Source organism: Scyliorhinus canicula, chromosome 1 (assembly GCF_902713615.1).
Source record: "Scyliorhinus canicula chromosome 1, sScyCan1.1, whole genome shotgun sequence".
NCBI classification, from domain to species: domain Eukaryota; kingdom Metazoa; phylum Chordata; class Chondrichthyes; order Carcharhiniformes; family Scyliorhinidae; genus Scyliorhinus; species Scyliorhinus canicula.
In genome coordinates, this window is record NC_052146.1 from 167,389,815 (window position 1) to 167,406,433 (window position 16,619).

The window sequence follows — 16,619 nt, forward strand, 5'->3', positions numbered from 1 at the left end:
CAAGAGGACTAAATTTGGTTGACTCATTAGGTGTATCCCTAATTGCAAACAGTACGAATGGAATTCCTTTCTCCTAATCCTCTGGATAATCTTGACAATAAGCCCTCAACGTTGTCTTTAATGTCTGATGCCATCTTTCTAATGCTCCCTGCGATTCTGGATGGTACGGAGTTGACTTAAATTGTTTTATTCCGAAGCTATCCATAACTTCTTTGAATAACCTAGAGGTAAAATTTGATCCTTGATCTGATTGTATTTCTGTGGGTAGTCCATATCCAGTAAAGAATTTAAGTAACTCCTCCACAATCTTTCTAGCTGTAATATTGCGCACTGGAATGGCCTCTGGAAACCTAGGAGACACATCCATTAGTAAAAAGATATTGATTCTCCCTGCTCATTTTCGGAAGCTGTCCGACACAATCAATTAAGTTTCCTCAAATGCTGGAATGGGTATTAAGGGCGCTGGGTTTATCTATGCTTGAGGTGTTCCTATCACATGACATGTGTGACATGATCCACACAGACAGTGACCCAAGCCGGGAATGGAACCATAAGATCATAAAAGACATAGGAGTAGAATTAGGCCACTTGGCCCATCGAATCTGCTCCGCTATTCAACCATGGCTGATATTTTCTCATCCCCATTCTCCTGCCTTCTCCCCATAACCCCTGATACCCTTATTAATCAAGAACCTATCTATCTATCTCTGTTTTAAAGACACTCAGTGAATTGGCCTCCACAGCCTTCTGCGGCAAACCGTTCCACAGATTCACCATCCTCTGGCTGAAAAAAATCCTCCTCATCTCTGTTTTAAAGGATCGTCCCTTTAATCTGAGATGGTGGCCTCTGGTTCTAGTTTTACCTACAAGTGGAAACATCCTCTCCATGTCCACTCTATCCAGGCCTCGCAGTATCTTGTAGGTTTGAATAAGAACCCCTCTCATCCTTCTAAACTCCAACGAGTACAGACCCAGAGTCTTCAAACGTTCCTCATACGACAAGTTCTTCATTCCAGGGATCATTCTTGTGAACCTTCTCTGGACCCTTTCCAAGGCCTGCACATCCTTCCTTAGATATGGGGCCCAAAACTGCTCACAATGCTCCAAATGGGGTCTGACCAGAGTCTTATACAGCTTCAGAAGTAAATCCCTGGTCTTGTATTCTAGCCCTCTTGACATGAAAGCTAACATTGCATTTGCCTTCTTAACTGCCGACTGAACCTGCACGTTAACTTTAAGAGAATTGTGAACAAGGACTCCCAAGTCTCTTTGTGCTTCTGCTTTCCAAAGCATTTCCCCATTTAGAAAATAGTCTATGCCTAGATTTTGCCTTCCAAAGTGCATAAGCTCACATTTTTCCACATTGTATTTCATTTGCCACTTCATTGCCCACTCTCCTAGCTTGTACAAGTCCTTCTGCAGCCCTCTTGCTTCCTCAATACTACCTGTCCCTCTACAGATCTTTGTATAATCTGCAAACTTAGCAACAGTGCCTTCAGTACCTTCATCCAGATCATTAATGTATATTGTAAAAAGTTGTGGTCCCAGCACAGACCCCTGAGACACACCACTCGTCACCGGCTGCCATCCTGAAAAAGACCCCTTTATCCCCACTCTTTGCCTTCTGCCAGTCAGCCAATCCTCTATCCATGCCAGGATCTTGCCCTTAACACCATTGGCTTTTAACTTATTTAACAGTCTCCAATGTGGCACCTTATCAAAGGCCTTCTGGAAATCAAAATAAATCACGTCCACTGATTCTTCTTTGTCTAACTTGCTTGTTACCGCCTCAAAGAACTAACAGATTTGGTAGACATGACCTCCCTTTGACAAAGCCGTGCTGACTCAGTCCTATTTTATCATGCACTTCCAAGTGCTTCGCAATTTCATCTTTAATAACACTCTAAAATCTTACCAATGACCGAAGTCAGGCTAACCGGCCTATAATTTCCCATCTTCTGCCTTCCTCTTTTAAACAGTGGTGTTACATTAGCCATCTTTCAGTCCTGTGGTACTCTTCCTGCCTCCAGTGATTCCTGAAAGATCACTAATGCCTCCACAATTTCCTCAGCCATCTCTTTTTGGACCCTGGGGTGTAGTCCATCAGGTCCAGGTGACTTTTCCACCTTCAGCCCTTTCAGTTTCCCCAGCACATTCTCCTTAGTAATGGTCACTGCACTCACCTCTGCCCCCTGGTTCTCCTGGAGCTCGGGAATCCCACTGGTGTCTTCCACCGTGAAGACTGATGCAAAGTAACTATTCAGTTTGTCTGCCATTTCTTTGTTTCCTTTTATTACTTCTCCAGCCACATTTTCTAATGGTCCAATGTCTATTCTTGCGTCTCTCTTACCTTTTATATATTGAAAAATTCTCTTCCTATCTTCCTTTATATTACCAGCAAGCTTGCACACGTACTTCATCTTCTCTCCCCACCCCCCCCCCCCCCCCCCCCCCCCCCCCCCCCACCCCCAATATTGCATTTTTAGTTGTCCTCTGCTCATTTTTAAAGGCTTCCCAATCCTCTGGTTTCCCACTAATCCTCGCCACTTTGTACACTTTTTCGTTAGCCTTTATGCTGTCCTTGACATCCCTCGTCAGCCATGGATGCCTTGTCCTCCCCTTAGCATGTTTCCTCCTCCTTGGGATGAATTTCTGTTGTGCCTCCCTAATAACCCCCAAAAACTCCTGCCATTGCTGTCCCACTGTCTTCCCTGCTAGGCTCCTTCTCTAATCAACTCTGGCCAGCTCCTCCCTCATGCCTTTGTAGTTACCCTTATTTAATTGTAATACTGTTACATCTGATTGCCTCCCTCTCAAACTGCGGAGTAAATTCTATCATATCGTGGTCACTGCTATCATATTGTGGTCATTGTTAGGAAGGAATGAAGTTAAATTGATTGCAAGAAGCGATATAGGATCAGAAGGCATAGAACCTCTGTGGGTAGCGTTGAGGAATCGCAAAGGTAAAAAGACCCTGATGGGTCTGCCTCATTACACATCACCAAATCCAGAATTGCCTGTTCCATTGTAGGCTCTGTCACAAGCTGCTCCAAAAAACCATCTCTTGGCATTCCATAAATTCCATTTCTTGGGATCCACTACCAACCTGATTTTCCCAGTCCACCTGCATCTTAAATAATCTGCATAGTTATTGTAATATTGACTTTTTTACATGCCTTTTCTATCTCATGATTTATTTTCTGCCACACATGCTTACTACTTTTAGGGGGCCTGTACATAACTCCCATCAGAGTCTTTTTACCTTTGTGATTCCACAACGCTACCCACAGAGGTTCTATGCCTTCTGATCCTATATCGCTTCTTGCAATCAATTTAACTTCATTCTTTACTAACAATGCAACCCCGCCCCCTTTGCCGATCTGCCTGTCCTTTCGATCGGACATATATCCTTGGATATTTAGATCCCAGCCCTGATCCCCTGGCAGCCACATCTCTGTGATGCCCACAACATCGTACCGGGCAATTTCAATGTGTGCAACAAGCTAATTTACCTTGTTCCGTATACTGCGCGCATTCAGGTACAACACCCTCATTCCTGCATTGGCCACCTCCCTTCACACACTCCCCTCAGTCACTGTACCCTGTACTAGATAGATAGAGAAATACAGCACAGAACAGGCCCTTCGGCCCACGATGTTGTGCCGAACTTTTGTCCTAGGTTAATCATAGAATTTTGGACACTAAGGGCAACTTATCATGGCCAATCCATCCAGCCTGCACATCTTTGTACTGTGGCCCTTTTTGATTTTTGACTATTGCTTCTCTGCCTTACACTTTCCCCCTTACTGCCTTTTGTTTATGGCCCCGTTTTACTTCCCTCTGACTTCCTACATTGGATCCCATTTCCCTTCCACGTTTATAAACCCTCCCCAACAGCTCTAGCAAACACATCCCCAGGACATCGGTTCTAGTCCTGCCCAGGTGCAGACCGTCCGGTTTGTACTGGTCCCACCTCCCCCAGAACTGGTTCCAATGCTCCAGGAATTTGAATCCCTCCCTCTTGCACCATCTCTCGAGCCACGCATTCACCCTATCTATCCTGACATTCCTACTCTGACTAGCTCGTGGCACAGGTAGCAATCCTGAGATTACTACCTTTGAGGTCCTACTTTTTAGTTTAACTCCTAACACCCTGAATTCAGCTTGTAGGACCTCATCCCATTTTTTTACCTATATCGTTGGTGCCTATCTGCACCACGACAGCTGGCACCCACGACACCCTCTCTCTTCTCTCCCCCCCCCCCCCCAGAATGTTCTGCAGCCACTCCGAGACATCCTTGATCCTTGCACCAGGGAGGCAACATACCATCCTGGAGTCTCGATTGCGTCCGCAGAACCGACTGTCACTATAGCCCTGCCATTCGTCTTCCTGCCCTGCTGTGCGGCAGAGCCAGCCACGGTGCCATGAACCTGGCTGCTGCTGCCTTTGCCTGGTGAGCCATCTCCCTCAACAGTATCCAAAGCTGGATACAAAGGGGATGTCAGAGGTAGGTTCTTTACCCAGAGAGTAGTGGGGGCATGGAATGCACTGCCTGTGGTAGTAGTTGAGTCGGAAAATTTATGGACCTTCAAGCGGCTATTGGATAGGTACTTGGATTAGGGTAGAATAAGGGAGTGTAGGTTAACTTCTTAAGGGCAGCACGGTAGCATTGTGGATAGCACAATTGCTTCACAGCTCCAGGGTCCCAAGTTCGATTTCGACTTGGGTCACTGTCTGTGTGGAGTCTGCACATCTTCCCCGTGACTGCGTGGGTTTCCTCCGGGTACTCCGGTTTCCTCCCACAGTCCAAAGATGTGCAGGTTGGGTGGATTGGCCATGAAAAATTGTCCAAAATTCTATGATTAACCTAGGACAAAAGTTCGGCGCAACATCGTGGGCCGAAGGGCCTGTTCTGTGCTGTATTTCTCTATAAAGCGGTATATCTGTTTTGCAGGGAGATGACCGCAGGGGACACCTGCATTGCCTTCCTACTCTTGCTCTGTCTTTTGCTCACCCATTTTCTATCTCCCTCAGTAACTTTCAGCTGCCGTGTGACCAACTCGCTAAACGTGCTATCCATAACATCCTCACATTCGTGGATGCTCCAAAGTGAGTCCAGCCGCAGCTCCAGAGCCATCAAGCGGTCTAACAGGAGCTGCAACTGAACACACTTCTTGCATGTGAAAGAGCCAGGGACAGTGGACGTGTCCCTGAGCTCCCACATCGCACACAAGGAGCATGACACGGGTTTAGGATCTCCTGTCATGTCTTAAGCCATGGGTTAACTTATGCAACTACAATTCCAGAAAACTAAAGAAAAAATTAATAAATATACAAATGAAAAGAAAAACTACTTACCAGTCACTTACCAGGGATAAAAAGCTCCTCCTCCCCACCCAGCTTCAAATTCCCAAACTCACTCTTCGCTGTGTCTCACTCTGGCTGTGTCTTCTCTGGCTCACTGGGAGAACTCACTGGGAGTGAGTTAAAGTTGCTCTTTTTAAATTGGCCTGAGTTGGCTCCCCCCCACCTGCTTTTAGATCAAACAACAAGTAGCTTATGGTGACAGGCACTTAACTGTCCACCAGTTATGTGAGTAGGTTGGGCAGCTCCTTGTTAACCTTCACTGCACAATTCCAGATTGATTTAAATTCCTGAAACCTGGGACCCTGGAGCTGTGAAGTAATTGTGCTAACCACTATGCTATCGTGCTGCCCCCATAGCTCTCCTCATCACTAATGCCCTCCATTCGGGGTAGCACGGTAGCATTGTGGATAGCACAAATGCTTCACAGCTCCAGGGTCCCAGGTTCGAATCCCGGCTTGGGTCACTGTCTGTGTGGAGTCCGCACGTTCTCCCCGTGTGTGCGTGGGTTTCCTCCGGGTGCTCCGGTTTCCTCCCACAGTCCAAAGATGTGCAGGTTAGGTGAATTGGCCAGGCTAAATTGCCCTCAGGGTCCAAATTGCCCTGAGTGTTAGGTGGTGGTATGAGCTTGGGTAGGGTGCTCTTTCCAAGAGCCGGTGCAGACTCGATGGGCCGAATGGCCTCCTTCTGCACTGCAAAATCTATGAAATCTATGAAATGCCAGGCAACATCCAAGTAAACCTCTGATGTATCCTCTTCAAAGCCTCCACATCCTTCTGGTAGTGTAGCGACAAGAATTGAACACTACGTTCCAAGTGTGGTCTAACACGTTCCAAGTGTGGTTCTATACAGCTGCAACATGACTTGCCAATTTTTATACTCAATGCCCCAGCCGATAAAGGCAAGCATGCCGTATGCCTTCTTGACGACCTTCTCCAACTGCGTTGCCACTTTCAGTGACCTGTGCTTCCAGATCCCTCTGCGTGTCAGGTTTCTGTAATTTACTGTATATTTCCGATCTGTATTAGACCTTCCGAAAGGCATTAACTCACATTTGTCCAGATTAAACTCCACATACCGTCTTTCCGCCCAAGTTTTTAACCAATCTATAGCCTGCTGTATCCTGACAGTCCTCTTCGCTATCTGCAATTACACCAACCTTTGTGTCATCTGCAAACTTACTAATCAGACCAGTTACACTTTCCTTCACGTCATTTATATGTAAACAGCACTGATCCCTAGGGAACACCACTAGTCACAGACTTGCATTCATTCTAGATTGCCCCACAAGGTGTCTCATTTGGTCTGTTTACTTTATCAGTCCCATTTAGTATTTTATACACCTCGATCAGATCCCTTTCATCCCCAGCAAGATCAAAGCTGAGTCGGTTAAACTGGAATGAAAGCTTGGTGGGAGAAACCATGGCTGAACAATGGACTACCTTCGAAACAGAAATGGTCCAGACACAGTCAAGGTATATCCCCTTAAAAGGGAAAGGTGGGGCAAACAAATCCAGAGCTCCATGATTGGAAAAGGAGATACAAATTAGAAAAAAATGTTCTTATAACAGATGCCAGGGTGAAAATACAGTTGCGAACAAAAAGAAACACAGAAGGTTTAGAGGAGGAAGTGAAAAAACTCATAAGAGACGTGAAGCAGGATTACTAGAAAACCCGGAAAGTCAACATAAAGGGGAATCTTCTATCGGCTTATAAATAGTAAAAGGGTGGTAAAAGGAGAAGTATGGCTGATTCGGGACATAAAAAGAAATTTGCAAATAGAGTCTGGTGGGATGGGTATGATATTAAATGAATACTTTGCATCCATCTATACGAAGGAGGTAGATGCTACCCAGGACAGGGTGACAGACGAGGAAATTCTGTCGCTTTCAGGGTTTAAAATTGATATGGAGGAATTGTTGAATAGACTGTGCTGAAAGGTGACAAGGCACCAGGACCAGATGAGATGCATACAAGGATGAGAATGGAAATTACAGGAGCTCTGGCCACAATCTTCCAACCTTCTTCAGACTCAGGGGAGGTGCCAGAGAATTGGAGAATTGCAAATGTTACACTCTTATTCAAAAAAGGCTGCAAAGATTACCCAAGCAATTCCAGGTCAGTGAATTTAACATCAGTGATGTGCAAGCATTAAGAGACAATTATTCAGAATAGAATTAGTAGAACAAACAAAAGTACAGCACAGGAACAGGCTCTTAGGCCCTCCAAGCCTGTGCCCATCATGATGCCGTAACTTAAAAAAACACCTTCTGCCGTTACTCAGTCCGTATCCCTCTATTTCCTCCCTATTCCTCCCTATGTATCCATCCAGATGCCTCTTAAATGTTGCTAATGTGCCTGCTTCCGTCACATCCTCTGGCAGTGCGTTCCAGCACTCACCATTCTCTGAGAGAAATACTTACCGCGCCCATCTCCCTTAAACTTTCCCCCTCTCACCTTAAACCGGTGCTCTCTTGACACTTGAACTTTTGGAAAAAACCTCTGACTATCATAATCTGCCTCTCATAATTTTGGAGACCTCTATCAGGTCTCCCATCAGCCGCCGTCTTTCCAGTGAAAATAATCCTAGTTTATTCAACTTCTCCTCATAGCCAATAGCGTCGAGACCAGGCAACATCCTGGTTAACGTTTTTTGCACTCTCTCCAAATCCTCTATGTCCTTCTGATACTGTGGTGACCAGAACTGCACGCAATGCTCCAAATGCAGCCCAACCAAGGTTCTATATAGCTGCAACATGATTTCCCAACTATTGTGCTCAATGACCCGTCTGATGAAGGCAAGCATGCCATATATATGCCTTCTTAATCATCTTGGCCACCTGTATTGCCCTTTTAGGGAATTGTGGATCTGCACGCCCAGATCCCTCTGTATGCTTATACCTAGATGTTATCCTCCCAAATGCATCACCTCATATTTGTCCGGATAAAACTCCATCTGCCATTTCTGTGCCCAAATCTCCAATCTATCTATGTCCTGTTGTAACCTCTGACAATCCCAGGTACGATCAGCAACTGTGTCAATCTTTGTGTCATCCTCAAACTTACTAATCAGACTACCCACATTTTCCTCCAGATCATTTATACTACAAACAGAGGTCTCAGCACTGATCCCTGCTGAACACCACTCGCTACAGATCTCCATTCTGAAAAACATCCTCCCAGCGCTACTCTCTATCTTCTATAACCGAGTTGTCACATAGAAAAACTTGGATTGATCAGGAAGCATTCCGAAATGGAAAATCGTATTTAACTAACTTGCTGGAGTTTTTTGAAGAGAAAACAGAAAGGGTCAATGAGGATAATGCTGTTGATGTGGTATACTTAAGACTTTCAGAAGGCATTCGAGACAGTGTCACAGAACAGACTTGTGAGAAAAGTTATAGTTCATGGAATAAAAGGGACAGTAGCAACATTGTAAAAAATTGGCTATATAATAGAAAGCAGAGAGTAATAGGCAATGGATAATTTTTGGGCATCGGGACCCTTGTTCTTCCTGATATATATTAATGATCTAGATATTGGTGTGCAGGATGACACAAAACTTGGAAGTAATGTAAACAGTGAAGGGGACAGTGTGGAACTCAAAAAGTCACAGACAAGTTGGAGAAGTGGGCAGATAGGTGCCAGATGAAGTTCAATGTGGAGAAGTGTGAGGTGATGCATTTGGGTCCAAAGAGCATGGAGAGATAATATAAAATAAGGGGTAAAATTCTTAAGGAGATGCAGGAGCAGAGGGACCTGAGTGTATATGTGCACAGATCATTGAAGGTGGCAGGAGGTGTGTGGACAGCAGTTAATAAAGCAGATAGTATTCTGGGCTTCAGCAAATTGGGCATAAAGTACAAGCGCAAGGAGGTTATGCTGAACTTAAATTTGTGTAGTGTTATGTGAGAGTGCCTTTAAGAATTGGATGTTTAAGAAATATACCTTTAAGAAATCAAGCTGATCATATTACTGAAGTGATGTCACGGGGGGGGAGCTGAGCTCACTTCTGCTTTTTGGGAGTTTTAGTTTCAGTTTTGAAGAAAGCTTGGGTGTGGCTGTGATCTGCATTGCTGGTGATCTCTGCCATGAAGGACTATCTCTTAATCCTTTGGTGAAATCGGAATTGTAAAAAGGTCTCAGTATTGAACATAAATCTAACGTGCTTCTGTTTGAAGGATTTGTTAAGTCCTTTGGATGTGTAAAGGAACAGTTTGCAGGATTGGGTAGTGTATTATTTTCGGGGTTATCTTTGAAGTAAGGGGTGTTAAGAGATCCAATGTTTGTTTAAAAGGTTAATTTGAGTTCATGGAATAAACATTGTTTTGTTTTAAAAACCATGTGTCCATAATTGTAATACTACACCTGGGGAACAAACCGTGTGCTTCAAAAGCAACAATCCATTAAAGGTGGGGGTTGGTTGAACTCCATGATACATTTTGGGGTTCTGAAAACACCTCTCCCATAACAACAGTTCTGGGCACCACATTATTCGAAGGATGTGAATGCACTGGAGAGAGTGCAGAAGAGACTTACAAGATTGATTCCAGGGGTGAGGATGATGTTATAGTTCAGTTATGAGGACAGATGCCTCACAGTGCCAGGGGCCCAGTTTTAATTCTGACCTTGGTAACGGTCTGTCTGGAGTTTGCAATTTCTTCCCGTGTCTATGTGGGTTTCCTCCGGATGCGCCGGTTTCCTCCTAAAGGTGTACAAGTTCGGTAAATTAGCCCATCTAAATTGCCACTTAGTATCCAGGGATGTACAGGTTAGGTGGGGTTACAGGGATAAAGCAGGAGAGTGCACTTGGAGACGGGTGTAGTGGGGAGGGCGGCGGTGGAGTGGAGTTCTCTTTCAGAGAGTCGGTACAGACTCAATGGGCTAAATGGCCTCCTTCTGCACGGTCAAAATTCTATGATTCTATGTTCAAAACCATGAGGGGACTGGACAGAGGAGATAGGAAGAAACTGCTCCCACTCATAAACAGATCGCGAATGAGAGGGCACAGATTTAAAGTGCTTTGTGAAAGAAGTAAACGGGTTGTGAGAAAAAACTCTCTCACACAACGAATGGCTCAGGTTTGGAATGCACTGCCTGGCGGAGGCAGGTTCAGTTGAGGCATTCAAGAGGGAATGAGATAATTATGTGAATAGCAACAATTTGAAAGGGCACTGGAAAAATGAATGCAACGAAGCCATGATGCTTGTTTGGAGAGCCAGTGCAGGCACAATGGGCCAAATGGCCACCACCTTCTGCACTATAACAGCTCTGTGACTCTGTGAGCCATAGAATCTACAGTGCATTAGGAGGACATTTGGCCCATAGAATCTGCACTAACCCCCGGAAAGAGCATTCCACTTAAGCCCACACCTCCACTCTATTCCCATAACCCAGTAACCCCACCTAACCTTTTGGACACTAAGGGCAATTTAGCATAGTAAATCCACCCAACCTGCACATCTTTGGACTCTGGGAAGAAACCGGAGCACCCGGAGGAAACCCACACAGACATGGGAAGAAAGTGCAAACTCATACAGTCACCCGAGGCCAGAATTGAACCCGGGACCCTGGAGCTGTGAGGCAGTAGTGGCAACCACTGTGCCGCCCTTTTTTTACAAACAAGTTTACATGAAAAAATAATGTGTTTGAAGCTGTAGAACAGCATGGAACAACACACAAAAACACTAACAGTTGACAAAAGTTTAATTTTTAACTCTCAATTTTTTAACTCAAATATCTACGTGGTCAGCTTTAGGAAATAAATCAAAACAAAAGTTACAGCACAGAAAGAGGCAGTTCAGCACCAGTTGAAAAACCGAGCCACCCATTCTAAGCCAACCTTTCAGCACCTGATCTATGGCCCTGCAGGTTACAGCACTGTGCAGATCCAGGTACCTTTTAAATGAGTTGAGCATCTCTGCCACTTACCTACTGGGTGAAAAAGTTTGTCCTGATAACCCCTCTAAGCCTGAAATTGGTGTCCTTGGTAATTGACCTCTCCACTGGGGGAACAAGGCTTCCCAGTCCACTCTATCTAGTGTTATGGGCCAGGGTTTAGAGAACCCCAAAGTGTATCATGGAGTTCACCTGGCCCACGACTTTTAATAGATTGTGGCATGGGGAGCAATTTTTAAAGCAAAACAATGTTTATTTTATGAACTCAAGTTAACTTTTTTAAAACATACAGTGAATATCTCAGCAACCATCAATTCAAAAAAAACCCCTAAAGAATACATCACTAAGTAATCCTTAAACTTTCCTTTTAGCATCCATAGGACATTAAAAAAAAACCTTTCAACAGAAGTACACAGGTTTAAATTCACTACTGAGAACAGTTATCACTCTGAATTCACCAAATGATCAAGAGATAGTCTTTACATGGCACAGAGAACAACATTACACATTCTTTGGCTGACTGCAGCTCCAACACTAAAACAAAACTAAAAAACAAACACACCCAAGCTTTTCTCAAAGTGAAACTAAAAGCTGACAGACAGCCCAGCTCCACCCACACTCTGACATCACTGCAGTAATAAACACTTATTTCTTAAAGGTACTCTCGTGACACTAGGCTCATCATCATTTTGTACTTAGCAATGAAATCACCCTTGATTGTGATATATATATATATATATTCACACATATATAAATATATTTTATATAAATGAAGCTTTGCAATATATCAAAACAGGCTAAACAGATGTTGTATGGCATTTTATCGACAATGTTCCATCACACTATCAAGAATAAATCCGTTTCATCATGTCATTGAAAACTAAGCTCGATCCAAATGCAATTTGTTCAAATTTTAGCTATAAGTAAAAGTATTTTTTAATAGAAAAGCTCAGACTGCAATTTCTTGACATCTTTTAGAGATTAGAGGCATGAAGATATTGACCAGCATGAATTGGCAGGCTCATTCCCATTTGTGTCAGTCCCATGAACTTTAAAAAATATAGCTACAGCGGGCCGAAGTTTACCTTCCAACACAGCAGCTGATATGACCACATGGCCCTTTAATTCTGCATCAGCAAACAGAACTCAAGCTAAAATTACAAAGACAATTTTAATATTTATTTTTATTTGCATAGTTTATTATCTATTATGGAATCAGTTTAATATAAAAATTACTAGCAAACCCTTGCTGTCATGAATTTTTCAGTCTGTAACAGTCACTACACACTCCTTGAAGGAGCAGTGCTCCGAAAGCTAGTGATTTGAAACAAACCTGTTGGGCTTTAACCTGGTGTTGTAGGATTTCTTACTGTAATTAACTACATGAGTATATATTCACAATGTTTATCTGAGCTGCATTTATGAGATTTTAAGAATGGAGAAGTATTTACCTGGAAGTTGCTTGTGTCCACTCTGTATTGATATGTTGGGTCACGTAACTCGTTAACTCTGAAAAAGTTCCAAAGAGAGTTTAAAACAAAAGGGAAAAGTCGCACTGGAAATCAAAATGAAACAGAAAATGACAAAGTAAAAACAGGTAGGCATCTATAACAAGAAAAAACTATGGTAATTTGGGAGTGTATCATAGAATTTACAGTGCAGAAGGAGGCAATTCGGCGCATCGAGTCTGCACTGGCCCTTGGAAAGAGCACCCTACTTAAGCCCACACCTCCACCCTATCTTTTTTTGGACACTAAGTGCAATATAGCATGGTCAATCACCTAACCTGCACATCTTTGGACTGCGAGAGAAAATTGGAGCACCCGAGGAAACCCACACAGACACAGGGAGGTGGCGCAGTGGTTAGCACTGCTACCTCATGGCACCAAGGACCCGGGTTCGATCCCGGCCCTGGGTCACTGTTCGTGTGGAGTTTGCACATTGTCCCATTGTCTGTGTGGGTCTCACTCCACAACCCAAAGATGTGCAGGTTGGTGGATGGGCCATGCTAAATTGCCCCTTAATTGGAAAAAGTTTTAGAAATAGCGTGTCCAATCCACCCAACCTGCACATCATTGGACTGTGGGAGGAAACCAGAACACCCGGAGGAAACCCACACAGACATGGGGAGAAAGCACAAACTCACACAGTCACCCAAGGCCAAAATTGAACCCAGGTCCCTGACCTGTGAGGCAGCAGTGCTAACCACTGTACCACCATGCCGTAATGTAAACCAAAATATAACATTTCAAAAGCAGGAAGTCGTTTTTTCTTTGATCTGCTGAGTTTTAACAAAGAGGACTAGGTGGAATACAAAGACAGGTTCAGAATGTGTATGCAAATGTACAAAGTGTAGTGCTTAAGGTAAACTATGAAGGCAAATAGGTGTGTGGGAATGTACGGTAATAGACATGACCTTTTGTATCCTTATCTAAAAAAAATCTATACTTGAGCTTAGAAGGAGGACAGGGGAACTCTTGAAAGATATACAATTCTGACAAGGTAGAATTGGATGCAAGAATGGTGTTTCCTCTGGTTGGGAGGTCATAGTCTCAGGAGACAGTGACCAAGGTGTCATCTAGAACCAAGGTGAGGAGAAACCTCTTCACTAGGGAGGTGGTGAACCTGTGGAATTCTCTACAACAGAAGACTGTGGAAGCCAAATCACTGAATAAACCCAAGAACAAAATAGGTTGATTTTTCGACTCTAAAGGATTAAAGGGGCAGGGGCATGGGCAGAGCACAGGAGCATGGTGTCAAGATAGGGGATTAGCTATGATTATATTGAATGGTAGAGGAGGCTCAAAGTGCTAGGACCTCTGTTTTTCTTCATAGCTGTAAATGACTTGGATATTGGTGTAGAGTAAAATTTCAATATTTGCAAATAAATACCAAATTTGGGTTTGTAGCAAATAGTGAGAATACTATCAATCAATTGAGCGAGTAGTTAGTGAAGCATATGAGATCTTGGACTTTACAAATAGAGGTATTGAATACTAAAGAAGATATGTCATGCTGTAAAGCTCTGGCTAAGTAACAATCAGTGTATTGCACCCACTTCTGTTCACAACACTTTAGAATGGATATGAAGATTCCTGAAAGGGTGCAGAGAGATTCACCAGAATAGTTCCAGGATTGAGGGAATTTGTTTGTAAGGTTAATCATAGAGTCATAAAATCCTGACAGTGCAGCAGGAGGCCATTCGGCCCATGGGTCTGCACTTTGGAACAAGCACCCTACTTAAGCCCACGCATCCACCATATACCTAATCAAGACAGAACCTTGAGTTTTACTCCTTGTAGCAAAGGACGCTGATGTGAGATTTGATCCAGGTGTTAAAAGGTTATAACAGGTTTAGATAAGACAGTTAAAGTTAAGTTGTTCCCATTAGTCCTGTTACAAGGACTAGGGACACAAATTTTAGGCAACAGACACAGAAGGGGACATGAGGAAGAACATTTTTATGCAGGGAGTGATAATGATCTGGAACTCCTCCCTCAGCCCAAAGATGAGCAGGTTACATGGATTGGCCACGCTAAATTGCCCTTGGTGTCCAAGAAAGGTGAGGGGCTATTGGGTTAGGGGTTATGGTGGAATTGAGGGCTTCAATGGGACGGTGCAGACTCGATGGGCCGAATGGTCTCCTTCTGCACGGTATGTTCTATGTTCTCCGCGTACAATGGTGGCAGTAGCAGAGACAATGAACAATTTCAAATTAAAATTGAATAGGCACCTTTTGTATCCTTATCTTTTGTACGCCCACTGTCCCTGCTCCTGTTCGGCCTGGCAATTGAGCCCATAGCTATCGCGCTGCGAGATGCGAAAGGCTGGAAGGGGATCCAAAGAGGAGGCAGAGAGCACAGAGTTTCACTCTACGCAGACGACCTGCTCCTCTACGTCTCGGACTACAGAACGGCCTGAAAGTAACAATAAAGCTTCTGGAAGAGTTTGGAGCCTTCACGGGCTACAAACTCAGCCTGGGCAAGAGCAAGACATTCCCAGTGATCCCGAACGGGGGAGGGACAGAGCTGGAGGGACTACCATTCAAACTAGCGCAAAGCAAACTCCGCTACCTGGGGATTCAGATAGCTTATGAGTGGACACAGATCCACAGGTGGAATCTGACCAGTCTGGCAGAGGAAGTTAAAAAGGACCCACAGAGATGGGATGCACTCCTGCTTTCCCTGGTGGGGAGGGTGCAGACGATCAAAATGAATGTACTGCCGAGGTTCCTCTTCCTGTTTAGATACATAGTGATCTTCATCCTCGAGGCCTTTTTGCGAAGGATAGACAAAATGATCATGGCATTTGTATGGTGGGGGTAAGAACCCAAAGAACCCTAAATTAACACTGCAAAGGAGGGATAATATGGAAAGTCTGGCCCTACCGAACCTGCTATACTACCACTGGGCAGCCACAGCCGAGATGGTGAGGGGATGGATACGAGAACCCAACATCAGCCTAACGGTGATGACCTCCATGGCTTATCTGTGGCAACCACAAATTCCCAACAGCCATGCTCGATGCCAGCTTTAAAAACTGGAGACAGGACAGGAGGACGCTAGCAGTTAGGGACTTTTACAAAGGGGACAGACTCGCAACCTTGGGTGAACTGAAAGAAGACCTGGAACTATTGACAGGACAAGAACGCAGGCATCTTCAACTTAAAACACTTTCTCCGCAAGGAGACACCAAATTAGTCTCGGGCCCAGAGAAACACATTACTGGAGGAGTTAATAAACACGAACAGTAAGGAAGCGGGTTACTGTGGGGACATCTATGAACGGTTGTTGGAAAGGGCAAGAATACCACTGGATGGAGCCAGGTGAAAATAGAACAGTACAGCACAGAACAGGCCCTTCGGCCCTCGATGTTGTGCCGAGCAATGATCACCCTACTCAAGCCAACGTATCCACCCTATACCAGTAACCCAACAACAACCCCCCCCCCCCCCCCCCCCCCTCAATTAACCTTATTTTTAGGACACTAAGGGCAATTTAGTATGGCCAATCCACCTAACCCGCACATCTTTGGACTGTAGGAGGAAACCGGAGCACCCGGAGGAAACCCACGCACACACGGCGAGGACGTGCAGACTCCGCACAAAATGGGAGGATGAACTGGGGATGGAAGTGGGTTGGGGGATTCTGGAGCGAAGCACTGAGTAGGGCCAACTCCACCTCCTCTTGCGCTAGTTTAAGACTCATGCCATTTAAAGTGGTGTACCGAGCTCATCGAACAAGAACCCGAATGAACAGGTTCTTCCCGGAGGTGGAAGATAAATGCGAACGGTGACAGGGAGGCCCGGCCAACCACATCCACGGGTTCTGGACAGCCTTCTTCGAGGAAATGTCCA

General features: G+C 44.6%; 1 protein-coding gene across 1 annotated transcript in view; it reads right to left on the reverse strand.

Annotated features, from left to right (window-relative positions):
• The window catches only part of tmem181 (transmembrane protein 181), a 364,173-nt gene that overhangs the window by 89,133 nt on the left and 258,421 nt on the right, over positions 1 to 16,619 (reverse strand). The window contains 1 exon segment of the mRNA XM_038802279.1: positions 12,715 to 12,772. Within this exon segment, the coding sequence (XP_038658207.1) occupies positions 12,715 to 12,772 (58 nt within the window).